The sequence below is a fragment of the Diorhabda sublineata genome, chromosome 6 (assembly GCF_026230105.1).
Source record: "Diorhabda sublineata isolate icDioSubl1.1 chromosome 6, icDioSubl1.1, whole genome shotgun sequence".
NCBI lineage: Eukaryota > Metazoa > Arthropoda > Insecta > Coleoptera > Chrysomelidae > Diorhabda > Diorhabda sublineata.
The window spans coordinates 12,814,457-12,828,942 of NC_079479.1; the positions used below are offsets into that span (position 1 = coordinate 12,814,457).

The following is a 14,486-nucleotide window of genomic DNA, read 5'->3' on the forward strand; positions in this document are numbered from 1 at the left end:
ATGATGAAATTTGGAAAATTTATTTTTGAGTACCACCCCGTATGTGATAAAAAACGAAAACAATGGCTACGCTACCACTTGACGTACACTGTCCGATTGATTCTGATTGATGATAATTTATTGATATTTCGTTGCCCACGAACGTGTCATGCACGCGTCATTAAACATCATGGTAAATGGAGGGGAAATAATTCAACCCTACACATATTTAACAAAATCGACCGAATAAAGCTTCTCTATAAACAAGAATTCAAAACTCAATGTCGACTTATCGTACAAAAATTTGATTTTGATTGGATTTTTAACATAAACTGTTTGAGAACTTCTTGACACTTTCTTAAGCTACCCTCGGTATACGATTTATTTTTTGGATTCTTGAGAAAATTATTGACAGGAACGGATTGTCTTACAGCTTCAGCTCCGAAAAACACGTGGAAATTATTTTCAGAATTTTAGGTCCACCACTGTAAGTCCGGTTCTGCGTATACTATTTTTTAAATTTGACGTTATTTTAAAGAGCTTTTGACTAACAATACAGAATATATAATTTCTAAGCAATTTACTTAGCAACGCGATTGCTAGAGGGTTGTTTCATATAGTTTACAATTTTGTTATATGAGGTGATCATTAAAGATATAAAATCAATGACATTTTTCTATACAACACCCTGTATTTATTGTTACTTTAAAATGATTCTAATATTTCCTCTCTCAAACTGAAATGAGTCAATACATACATCGATTTATTATTGCACTATCGTAAAAAGAGAATAATTATACACAGTGTGTCCCTGAAAAATACGAAACTGTATGGATATTTTTGAAGCAACACTCTGTATTCGCTGACAATCTGGAATCAGTGGAATTATCGTAAGTTACGTTTATTTTTAATTTTTTTATCACATTTTACAACCTAATTTTATTATATAGGGTGATCCACATTAAAGATATAATTTTATTGACATTCTTTTATGCAACACCCTGTATTTCTTGTTAGTTTAGAATTATTCTGAAATTTCCTCTCTCAAATTGAAATGAAACTCTACATACATCGATTTATTATCGTACTATCGTAAATAAAAAAAATTATATACAGTATGTCCCTGAAAAATATGACTGTATGGATATTTTTGAAGCAACACTCTGTATTTGCTCACAATCTTGAATCATCCTGAATTACGTCTATTTTTAATTGTTAATTGTTTTACCACATTTTGAAACATAATTTTATTATATAGGATGATCCACATATAAATAATGTTACGAAATTTTCCTAAATCCGATATTTTCATTATCAGTACTTCGTGTTTAACATTTTTTACATTGTTTGAAAACTATGGAAAATCTTAATCTACACATAAAACAGTTTTCTAACAATAATCGATTACGTATAAGGAGAAAAATCGATTACCAATGTTTCTAAGGGAAGTTTCAGAGTCAATTCACTGAACATATTTGTGATGCGATCGATAGATCTGCCTAACTACACATTTTCCCCCTTCACAAAATGTGCGTTCCACATTATTCGATTAGAAAATAATGTGAATGACATTGATTCGAAACGAACATTTTTCGTGGTCTATTGAAGAGTTGTTTCATTGGATTTGGCAGTAGCCGCGAAAATTTTTAATGCGTTCTCGTAAATTCGAAACGTGAAAGGAAATTTCAATATTCGACATATGAAATATTGTTTTATAAAATAAAATAGAAATTTCCCCAATAAATCGATTTAACAGCCCCCAAAATCCCCTGTATACTAAGTAGTTACCGAAATTCAGATTATATATATATATCACCGTAAATTTGTAAATAATGTTAGGTTATAATCCATCTCGCGAGAATGTCAACTGTCAAAAGTTTGTGAAACGAATCGCATCTCACGCGCTGATTGGTTGAACGACATATGCCGCGCGCCGCCATATTTGTTTGTTAATTCGATTGTAAGCAAACGATGTTTTGGTGATTGTAGATTGATTTCATGTTGAAAATAACTCGATAATGGCGACCAACCAAGAATAGCTTTCAGGCAATTGACAATTTGACAATTTCACTTCGATAGATTACAATCTACCAGTTCACAATCCTTCGACAGTTCACAATCTCGCGAGATAGATTACAACCTAATGTTATTATATATATATATATATATATATATATATATATATATATATATATATATATATATATATATATATATATATATATTTTAAATAAAAGACAAAGTAAAAAAATTGTTTTTTGTTCTCTTTTTTTTTGAGAAATTGATATCATTTTCAAAATTCTAAGTAAAATTTTTTTCCATTGCAAATTTGACTATTCAACACCATATACAGTGTGTATATATGAATTAATTTGACGTAATATATATATATATATATATATATATATATATATATATATATATATGGGGTGTTCAAGAATATTTGTTACCATTGGTTCAATTTTTGAAAGGAATTACCTCAAAAGTTATAAAAATGAATCCACTTATTAGTTTTTACACATTTCGGTTTGTTAAAATTAGGAAAACCACCACCACCCGACACGGGTACACAAAACAAAGTTTACCGCGACGTATTTCGATGTTTATTGAAACCGAAGAGCGTCGAGGTGCTGACGTCGCGTTACATCAACTAACTGTCTCTTCGTTGGTAACTTACACCGCATCCGCGAGCTGCGTGCGTCGAGAAACACGACGGGGTGTTTATTTTCAGTGGTGGAAACCGTAATCATGCTCATCACTCACAATTCTCAAGTTGTTAATCAAAAAAAAAATCGAGATGCAAAATCGAAGACATCAAATTTCCCGAAAAAAACGAAGTCGCCGTTTATTAAGACCCTTCTCTTAAAAACATTCCTTTCTATTCTTTGTTTAGCTATTGTCGCTCAAACAGTCTCGTTTAAAGGGGAATCGTACTTCATTAAAAAACTTTTTAATGCAACAAAAGTAAACAGTGGCAGAACTAAAGGGGTTCAAAACGTTGTCTTTTATATGTCATCAAATTTTTTAAATCATTGAGTAAAATTTGATTTACAAGAACCGTAGTTTACAGGTATGCATCCACCAGGAACTTTGACGATAGAAAACATTTAGGGCGGTCTAGAAAAAAAGATGAACATTCTCTAAGCCGGCCCTGTTCAGATACTATGGAGTTTTAAAAATTCGGCGAATTCGCGCAGCGCTTTTCGAATGGCGTCACATTTTTTATAATTGGCAAAACTCGTTCAATATTTATTTATATATAATTTTTTAGTAGCAAGCGATTTATTTACAGTATTTCTTTTTAATAATTTCTAGGAAAGTCTATTTATTTATATTTTTTTGATTTTATTTCTCGAAAATGTTACAGAGAAAGCCAAAATATTAAATGGAAAAGAAGGTTCCGTCGATTAGTCAAAAATGTATAGCAATTATTCTATGTAGATTTATTATTATGTACTATATTCTCATTTATATACAGGGTGTTTCCAAATTAATGCGACAAAATTCAGGTGATGATTGCTCTTATTAACGAAATTTTCTCAGCCCACCCCTTTCCGAGATATTACACTTAAAACTTAGTGACCAAAATTGGGTTTTTTTCTTATTTACTTAAAGCTAGGAACTTGTAATTTTGTAATTTTCGTGCACCTACAAAGGACTAATCACGAGTATTTTTTCAATATTCCTTTTACATTATACGGGGGTGAAATTAGCAGCACACCACCTTTAGAAGAAAATTTTGTTATAGTACATTTTAATTTCATAAGAACAATCACCATTCGAATTTTGCTGCATTAATTTAGAAACACCCTGTATGTTGTTTAAAGTACAAGTTGTTCCTGGACTGCATTTATCAATTGAAAAAATTTATTTTGTTATGTTTAGATTGTACAGGTTGTCCCTAGAAAAGTTTGGGATTGTTAACCATTGGGCATAAGCCGCCCCTGGTCTTCAGATAGTAGTTTAAAATCATTAATTTCGTCAAAAACAATGCGTGGATATACGTAATCATTAATTAAAAATTTATAGTGTTAGAATGTTTAATTTAGAAAATATACTTTCAGAAACGAGGGGTCGTATCAGAAAATTTTTCTTGACACATAATTATTTTATTTTATTTTTGCATTAAGACCCTGTATAAATATCAAAATCGATCGAATTATTATTTGTTATGTATCACGCAAACTATAGGGTGTGCAAAAACTTCTGACCGATATTATATACTGAAAAATTAAAAATTTAGTATATTATTAATTTTAACCATAAAAAAATGTGTAAATGAACTATAATCAGTAAACAATTAGGTGAACACTTGTTCTTGACTAAAAATAAAATATCAATTAAAAAACTTCTTCTCAATAAGTTCCAGTCTTATTCTACATTATCTTAAGTACGATCCTGTCTCAAGTAAAATATATTTTGAGTTATTTTACTAATGGAAACAAAATGGTTTTTCGGTGTATTATAAACACAATTTTTTAATCATCCTGTATGGTAAATGAATCGTTAATATTTATCAATAGGATTGGAAAACGTACGAGATTCAATTACATGCAAAGTTATCACGAAAATTGTGTCCAGATCCAGTTTAATCAGACTGATTTGTATATTTGCTTGTTCAATGTCTCGTAATTTCAATAAAATTCCAAATCACGAAAAGAAATAATTGAAAATGTAAACTCAACTGATATAATTATTTTTTTTTTTATATATATATAATGACTGTATTTATTGAAAAAGAATTGAAATAACGATTAAATTGAGATATTTCTTTTAATAAAAAAATAAAAGCACTAAACACCATGTGCAATTATAAATCATATAATGTATGAACCCACCAAAGCACGTTTCGATGTAAAATATAATCTATTTTTATTAAAATAAGGGAGAGTAATAAACTTATTTCTATTGTTCTATACAATTTATAAAAGACCAATAATAGCCCGAAAAGTTGTAGTAGTTGGTGAAGTGAAGAATAAAAGTTAATTATGAACTATTTTGTTGATACAGCCTGTATAGTAAATACACAGACTAATAACTGCATGAAAAACAACCGTATAAAATAGATGTACGTTAATAAATGAAATAATAAATACTTACGTGATATTACTTCATCTTTGTTGTCGTATTGGATCTTGGAAAGTGTCTTCATTTTGAACAGGGACCGAAATTACCGAAAAAACACCTACGATTACGATACACCACATTTTTAACTAATATTACTTTTTATATCACATTATAACATAGTCCACTATGTTAAAACACTATCCTGAAATTTTAAACGATTCACAAATAATAAAATAATAAATACTAAAAAAGAATTTAGATAGTCTAAAATAATCAAAACGGTGGTCGTCTGAATATATATACCTAACCAACAATTTAACAAATAAAAGATGTTAACGTATAAATGTTATGAAGAAAAATATGTAATGGAATTTAATAAAAGTATTTATACTAAATTAAGTTGAAAATATACAATAGTGACCTTTCTAACGATGATAATTTAATACACAACTTTCACTTTTTACATACGCACCACCTTGTTCTAATAATAATGTAATCAAAGGATAAGTAGGCGTTTGCCGACGTCGACCTGTCAATGACATCAGCCTACTATCTTAAAAACGTAGTTACTAGGGTAAATTCCGGACCAATAAAATACATTCATTTAAATTGTATAATTACTTTATAATTAAACAAACAAAATTAAATAAAAATTGTGTATTAGACACCTTTATTAAATAAATATCAATACTTTTCATGATTCCAATCTAGTTATTTTAAATATTATTGATAACAACGCACGTTAATTTTAATAAAAAACGATGTTGCCATATTTAATATAAAATAATATTTCTAGTTATAATAATAACCAAAAAATATTTTTACATCTATATGTTCTACTAAATATTATACAGGGTGATTTGTTAATAATATCAGTTCAATAGACTATACTATAAACATTGCGTTGACATTTCTCCACACACTTTCAGTCGACTCAAAATAATTAATCACTTTAATCTCTTTTCTTATGTTCAACGCCCATAGTGAAATGCACGAACGCCGTTTCGATTCTAGAACTTTTTTATTAAATCAAAAAAAAATTTAGTGACGTGGCTTGTTAGCTTCATATATAAAACTCAAAATAGACGTTTCGAACTCTTTATACTTTTTTTCTTGTTCGTATCTTTTTAATGAAAATATTTATATAATCTTTTAATATAAGACATTTTGTTTTCTTTTTTCGTTATATTATTAGAAATCAGAGAAAATCTTGTAGCAATCGAACGAAGTTCCATTACTATTATCCGTCTGATCAATCCACGACGAGAATTGTGTGCGTATCAGATGAAAAGATGCGTCTGTTGCCATGGTAACGTGGCAGTGAATAACACCGAGGGGGTGTAACGATACTCTGGTCAGGATCGTATCTCGGGGTGAAATTAAGAAAGGGCGACATACTGAAAAGACTGAGGGGTAAATATAGCGGCGGGATCCGTTAATAATCTTTTTTTTTATGGAAGCTTCGGGCTAGAAGCGGTGAATACCGAACTGTTGTTATAAATCTTTAGTATGGAGATTGGTTGGAGTTAAGGGGATTTGAGCATACGTATCGACTGTTTTTCGATTAGTTTAAATTGCTTTTTCTAGAAATCAACATGTATAAAACACGCTTTTTTGGTATGTGAATTTTTATTACATATCAATAAATATGGCAATAGCAATGTTGCAAACAATTAGTTTATATGTTTAGGTCCTCCACTAGAGGGCGCATTTGAAAATATGAAATTAAAGAAGCAATTGTTTTAAAATTTACCCAATTCTTCAAAAAATTCTACACCTTTTTTGATTTTGCAAGTTTTCTCTTAAAATAAGAGATGCGGGTGAGTGGGAACCTTGTTATGAAAAAATGTCTGGAAGTCCAACTCTATTTACCCAATTATTATAAACTTGATATTGTTTATTGTTAATTTAGCTTTCTTTTAAAATATCTCCTTCAATGCTTCTATTTAAAATTATCAAGAGAAATAATATTTGCTAAAATATATAAAATAACGCCCTCTAGTATTCCAGCTACTTATCAAATTAATGTAATATAATCCATACTTAGTTACCCACCCACACAAAATTTTTGTTTCTTTTTGTGTACTAACCTCTTCAATGAATGAGTAAATTTTAATAATTCTTCTAACCACCATATTAGTCAATAATCATGTAAGAATAAATAAATATATAATTTACTACTACTATGTAGATGACCAGCAATACTCCATTGTCAAAATATCCATTTCGTTACGATTAAGTTTAACCATTAATGTAATATTTCTCTTTTTGAGCAAATTTGGGGATTAAAGGACAATTTATATTGAAAAAAAAATTGGTCTGTTATTACTTTTTGCAGCTATAAGTATTACTTCAAGTTTTAACGAATAATATATGATGGTGTACCTTTCCAGCGTTGGTAAGTTTTATTTGAATTAATTCACCCATTGATGGAAATGACGTTGTTTTAAAGTTCGACAAAAATGGATCCATGGTCACATATCGACGCAAAAGATCTCATTTATTACATGTAAACATGGTTAAGCACTGATCTAAATCATCAATACGTTGTTGTTTTTGATCTACTGTAGCAAACGCCGCAACCACTTTCAAAAAAGCACGTATTTTTCAATACATTTCGTCATAAAAATATTTCTTAGCAAAAAAAATTGACAAGTATCTGGTGGAGCAACTGTTCCACCAGAGGTTAAGTTTCATTTATTCGATTTCACAGTTGGTGGAAATATCTTTTAATATTAGATTTTTTTGTTAAAAACTCAATAAAAAATATTAATTTTGTTAAAATGAACCTATTGAAATATTGAACGAAACTTTTTTCAGTAAATTTCATCATAAAAATATTTCTTTTCGAAAAAAATTGATAAATATTCGGCGGAGCATCTATTCCACCAATGGTTAAGTTTTATTTATTAGAGTTCAACATTGAGGAAATATATCTCAATTAATTCTGTTTGTTTGTTTGAAACTCAATACAAATATTAATTTGGTTAAAATGAACAGTTGAAATATTGAACGAAACTTTTTTCATTAAATTTCAACATAAAAATATTTATTTAAAAAAAAATAGATATTTGGCGGTGCACCTATTCCACCAATGGTTATTTCTCCACAAGTAATTAGAGTTTGGAGGTACTAAAACCCATTTCTATTCGATAAATTTTTAAGGATAAGAGGTAAGGTAAAATAAAAAACCAAACTACTGAAAATTTAAATTCCACGGGTTTACATTTACAAAAAAAACAAAAGTTTATTTTGTCTTAGCAGGAATAAAACTCAATATGTAAATATATATTAAATAGTTAGTTTTCGATTAAATAAAATAATTTTTGCAAAATATTGTGTAAGAGAACCATTAAAAACAATCAAAAAACGTTTTAAACGACAAATTTCAGTGGGAGAAAATCATCGAAAGCTCGACGACGTTTCTACAAGAAAATTTTTCGGTTAAAATCTTCGAAATATCAGGCAACACATTTTCTATTACAATTAAAATGTAATTAATATAAAATTACATACACTGGGTACAGCTTAGAAACGTTACGATATTATATTTTATTTTAAAGCTTCCGGTGGTACACTTCAACATAAAATATGACGAAAAACGTGACCTCTTCGAACGAAAATTACCATAAACAAATTTCCCAATTGAACTGTAAGCAAACAGTAGAAATAATCGGCGAAAATTAAAATTCATCCAATCGAGAAGCATTTTTATATCAATCGGTGGTTCAATTTAAAACACACGACAAAATACTCACCCTGTATTTGAATTAGATAATAATATTAAGCTTCAGAACATATTAACTGAGGAAATGTAATAAAAATCGTGAAAATAATTAGTTTGTCGAAAAAAAAAAAGAAAATTGACAACCTTCAATAAAAAATGAAGATAAAAGGATTGTCAAAAAGACACAAAAGTAAAATAAATAGCGTTTAATGAAAAACTGTGATCAAGAATTGCCAATAAACTCGAAAGAAAGAACAACAAAAATTAAGTAAAAACTGATCTGAACTGGTGAAATAATATTTGTGTGAAGATTGTCAATTAAGACAAAAAAGATAATTTAACATAAAAAAAAGTTGTAGGGATTGTCAATGTAGACAAAAGTAAATCATTTGATCAAGAATTGTCAATAAACTCAAAGAATAGAAAATCAAGAAAAACCTATCTGATGATAGAACCGATACTGGATAATGAATAAGGGTGTCAATAAAGATTGTCAATAGATACAAATAGGACAATTTATCATCTAGAAAATGTTGTAGGGGTTGTCAATAAACCCGAAAATAAAAGAAAATATGTTTAATGACAGGTTATGATGAAAGATTGTCAATAAACGCGAAAAATGTAATGAGAAAAAACAACAAACAATAAAAACAACTGATTTGAAAATATAAACAACATTAGATAATGGATTTAATAACAAGCGATGGTCAAAAATATATTTCAACAAACACAAAAAGGACGATTCCTCCTGAATCTGTTGTGGAGACTGTCAATAGAGCCAAAAAAGGACGATTGCTAAATATGAAAATATTGTATCTGTTTTCAATGAAGACGGAAATGTTAGAAAATTTGTTCAATAACAAATCATAACCAAAGAAGACGAAATAAAAAAAATGGATTTAATAATAAATGATAATCGAAGAAATGTCAATAAAGACAACTAAACAACAATTAAACATAATGAAAATGTTGTGGGGATTGTCAATAATTACAAAAATCAAAGGAAATGCTGTTAATGTGAAGAAGTGTGAGGAAAATAACCAACAAAAATTAATAAAAAATAAACTGGAGATTGAAACTACACTTCATAATGAATAAGGAAGTTAAAATTGTCAATAAACACAAAAGGAACAAATGCAGATTGAAAAAATGAAAAAAAGCGGGTGTCGATTAACATAAACAAAAAGAACAGGTTTAATAAAAAATTATCGCAAAAGAAGGTTAATCAACATGTAAAGTACAGCTTTTCATCAAGGTGTTGTCAATAAACACCAAAACCAAAGCAAAAGCACCTAATGTGAAGAATTGTGCATAAAATCAAAGAACACAACAAAATACCGATCTGAATATGGAAAATACATTCTGTAATGAATAAGAGTGTGAAGATTGTCAATATAGACGTTTGCTAATAAAAAAAATGTTGCAGGGGTTGTCAGCCAAGAAAAAATCAAAACAAACACAATTTATCATTAAGGGTTGTCAATAATTACAAAAATTGAAGTTAAGAACAACAGAAATCAAGAAAAACTGATCTAAAAATGGAAACTACATTGTATTATGAATGAAGGAAGGAAGATTGTCAAGAAACACAAAAAACAATTGTTGGCAAATAAAATATTGTACGGGTTGTCAATGTAGTCGAAAGTAGAGTCGAAGAACAAGAATTGTTAATAAATGCGAAGAAAAAAGCAACAACGAACACCTAAATAGGATAAAATGAAAAAAAAAGGATTTTCACAGTATTCAAATACAAATCATTAATATATTAATGAACACAAAGAGAAAACAACAATTCTTGATAAGAAGCAATCTTTAAATACAAAAAAAAACTTAAGAAAAACATAAAAATTTAATTTATTGGAATTAATAGAAGAAAATGAAACAAAAACGAATCAGACATTACTATCGACATTTGAGAGGAAAATTTACAGGGTTGTCCTAGAAATGAACGTCTAGAGACGTAGATATGATTTTGAGCTCTACTAATACATTAGATTAGGAAACAGAGAAATTTAAGGCTAAGATGGAGAGATAAGGTCAAAGAAGATGCTACAAAGATTGGTACAGCGACCTTGCAAGAGATTAGATAAAAAAGTCAAGGCCACTCTGTAGCACTAGCGATGAAATTAGAAGGGAAGAAATGGAAAAATTAAAAAAAATAAATTGAAACTTTTCGCCAATTAATTCCAGATTGGTGTACAAGCTGCTACATTTACAGGATATATACGTACATATTATAGAGGTAAACTTAGCTAAAAATGTAACTTAACTACATAGCTTATTAAGCTGTACAAATCTTGGTTACAACTTTGTACGGTTTTCCAGTTGTCTGGAATCTATAGTAGAGAACAAGTTTGGGTGGTGCAGGTATCGACACTCAAAGGACAAGTTGTAACCGTAGATATTGGTGGAGTGTTGTTATGGTGATTCAAAGGCTAGAAGCAAGTGCCTTCGGGAGGCTGCGTTAGTTTCATGTTCTCCTTAAGCGTCATCAATCTTCTCAATTCTTGCAACACTGTCTTAATGGTATAATCTCTTTGCCACCTTGCCAACACTGGTACCTGTCTACTATCAAGCTAAAAACAATAAAATATATAAATATATATATATATATATATATATATATATATATATATATATATATATATATATATATATATAAAATATATACATATTACTTACCACACCTGTGTTAGTATTTATACAATTTATATTAATTCTGGAAATAAATTTAGCGGTTGGAGCGTCATCGGGATACCTTTGGCCGCATTCTATTTTAACGGAGTACATTCTATTTTCGTAGGGTGTTCGAGGGGGGCCGATGATCATGCCCATCCAATGCGTAAGTGTCATATCATCGTCGTTTTCTAATCCCCAACTAATCGTACCGTCCGAAACACCTTTTTGACCGGCTTCCAATTCTTCTAGTAATCGGAAATTTCGAGGTACCACTACGATAATTTATATAAAATAAATATAAACAATTAAATAAGATAATTTTCGATTATCACTTACCAACACCAGTTGATTGGGTCGCCATTACAATACTCACAAATACGATATTTTCCGAAAAATTTATGCAAGGAAATATTCAATTTAATGATAGGTGTTGAATAATTTCACTATTATAATTGGTTTTGGAAACTAGTTATTTGTGGGATGCAAAAAAATCGGCGTTTTCTTATACGATTAAAACTCTTATTCTTTCTAGAATAGAGATGCGTTACGTCAATCTATATAGAGAACGGTTATTTGATGACACACCGTCAAAAAAAGTACGTTCTTAAAAGTAGAAAACACGATCATTTTTAAAATTTTAATTAGTACACCATACGTAATATAATAAATTAAAAAGCAGGATCAAATTATTAGATCAATCGAAATTCAGTTATTCATCATTTACATTAATTAAATCGATATAAAAGCAATTTTTTATTATATCATAAATCCTCATGTTTAGCGAACGCGCCCATTACATACAAACAAATTTCTAGAACATTCAAAATTCATAATTTAAATACTTTTTTATTTGTAATGTCATCAAACTTTTTATAGCATAACAGAGCACTAATTACACTTTTTTATATATTAATATATTTTACTTAAAAGATGATATTGTATATATAGATAAAATTAAAATAACTGTACCTCTTAAATTAATAACTAAAGTCCCATTCACACTGTCAATGGCAGTATAATTTATGGCGTTGTTCACACTTACAGGTACCCGGATAAAAAACGGATGAGGATTAAATTGAGATAAAAAATAAAAAAAAACTTTTTGCATTGAATTCTTTATTATTTATAAAAATACTTAATATATAAATAATTTATTATAATCAAATAACAATAACCTTGTTTTTTTTATAATTATTAATAACAATATTCATCAATTTATTAAACGGTAATAATTTCAATTGATAAAACAAATCGTCTACATGTCCGTACATCGCGTTAACGGAATTTATTATCTGTACGGCCTGAGCAAATCGATCTAAACAAAGTTGTAGAGCGTCTTCGTTCAAAATTTGATCCAACTTCAGATCCTGCTTGTTCTTTAGATCGTTTACGTACGACAAAATGGGGTTGATCGATTGAGTCACGTGTTGAGCATATATAGCTTTGGGAGGAACTGTTCTTTGAATATTTGTTACACTATTCAAAAGAGCCAAGTGAAGATTATTGTAATGATCGTTGGTTTGTTTATGAATCGGTGCTAAGATACACCATCTAAATAAACCGGCGATCGGTGTTGTTGCTTCCATGGCTATAGCACCAGGAGGTAGCAACGCTTGTTTATGTTGGGCCGCCGTACATAAGTTTGGATTCTGCGATATCTGGAAAGTAGAACATTGAAGAACCGGAAAAAAATGAAAAGAAAAAGTTAGACAAGAAACAGAATAAAGGTGAAAACGTGGATAGAAGAAGCAGGTAAAAAGAATACCAAGAAAAACGTGGAGAGGAGAGGAAACAAAAAAAAGAAATACCAAGAAAAACGTGGAAAGCCAATAAGTAATTAAAATGAAAGAAAACCGTGGAAAAAAAGGAAACACCAAGAGATCTATACAAGAAAAAAGCAAGAAAAGCCATGAAAATAGGATACTAAGAAAAATATGGATACAATAAGATAAAAAAGGAAATGCCAAGGAAAATGTGTATGGAAGAACTAGCAAAAAATGAAATATCACGAAAAACAAACACAAAAATTGTGAGAGAAGAACCACGAAAATGAGAAAAACGAGAATAGGTAAAATAGCAAAAGAAAGGAAATACAAAGAGAAGTAGAAAAACGATTTAACAAGAAAAACATGGATAGAAAATTGAAGAAAAGAATGCAATGGTGCATGCAAGGCAAAAATACATGTTAAAATATCCTTATACATAATTGTATTAAACTTTATGATTTAACACCTAAATTTAACGATATATTTCAACAAATACGTCGATCTACTTACCCATAATGTAATTGTTTCTAATAATACTTGAGGTGGGAATAAAACTTCTTTTTTCAAAGGATTAAAATAATTTTCAGCTACTGCAGTCAAGAAGTTCGCAGTAAACTGTGGCGAAATCTTGGGCAAAACCAAAATCTTGTCAGTATTAGAAACGTAAAAATGAAAATAATCTTGAATTATCCCCTCGGCTAGTTTACAACTATTCGGTGAAGTATTTCCCAATTGTTGCATCCAAGCACTGGCAGATGATAAGATTTTAGAAGACGGTATACCTATTGAAACGGATGTTAACTTTATGAGAATGTTGATTCTCAAATTCGCGGTATTTCCACTAAATAATGAGAGAAAAACGGTATTTCTTCCAGATTCACTAGAAATATTATCAAAGTATTCGTGTAGTATTTTTATAAGCTGTAGTTCCAATAGGGGTGTTAAAGGTTGTGATCTTTTATAGCCTCTCCTATCTACTTCGTAAAAAACGAACTCTGCCATTAGATCTAATGCTAAATCCATATTTTTTATACTGGTTATACGTCCACATATTAACTCAACTATTTTGTACAAAGCTTCTTTAGCGCATAATGGATATTCTATTTTTCTCAAAGTTTGTTTTAAATTTACTTCAAAAGACGACATTCTTTAATAGTAAATTTATTTCGATAATAACATCTTTTAAAAATCGCAAATTGTAAACACGAATGTAAATATTTTTCTTCTTCTTTTATAATTTCAATTTTCTTCTATCCTCATTTTCAAAA

At 29.2% G+C, this 14,486-nt stretch overlaps 3 protein-coding genes across 8 annotated transcripts in view; all 3 read right to left on the reverse strand.

The window, feature by feature from the left end:
• The window catches only part of LOC130445361 (hemicentin-1), a 151,315-nt gene extending 145,748 nt beyond the window's left edge, over window positions 1-5,567 (reverse strand). For 2 of the 6 annotated variants that reach the window (XR_008910042.1, XM_056780941.1), the window contains exon 1: window positions 5,080-5,400. The gene's annotated coding sequence lies outside the window, so the exon portion shown is untranslated. Of the gene's footprint in view, window positions 1-2,429; window positions 2,636-5,079; window positions 5,401-5,467 lie in introns of those variants that run through there. The other 4 variants (XM_056780942.1, XM_056780944.1, XM_056780945.1 and 1 more) reach the window with 4 other exon arrangements.
• Window positions 5,568-8,242: 2,675 nt separating this feature from the next.
• On the reverse strand, window positions 8,243-12,270 carry LOC130446114 (ubiquitin-conjugating enzyme E2 variant 2). The gene is made up of 3 exons (XM_056782195.1): window positions 11,789-12,270; window positions 11,456-11,724; window positions 8,243-11,349 (listed from the first exon to the last, which is right to left on the reverse strand). Exons 1-3 carry the CDS (start codon window positions 11,811-11,813, stop codon window positions 11,209-11,211), a joined length of 435 nt encoding a protein of 144 aa, XP_056638173.1. The 5' UTR covers window positions 11,814-12,270; the 3' UTR covers window positions 8,243-11,208.
• A 288-nt stretch (window positions 12,271-12,558) lies between these two features.
• Window positions 12,559-14,435, reverse strand: LOC130445314 (integrator complex subunit 15). Its single transcript, XM_056780880.1, has 2 exons — window positions 13,729-14,435; window positions 12,559-13,110 (listed from the first exon to the last, which is right to left on the reverse strand). The coding sequence occupies exons 1-2, from the start codon at window positions 14,362-14,364 to the stop codon at window positions 12,613-12,615; spliced, it is 1,134 nt and encodes a 377-aa protein (XP_056636858.1). The 5' UTR covers window positions 14,365-14,435; the 3' UTR covers window positions 12,559-12,612.
• Window positions 14,436-14,486: the final 51 nt, after the last annotated feature.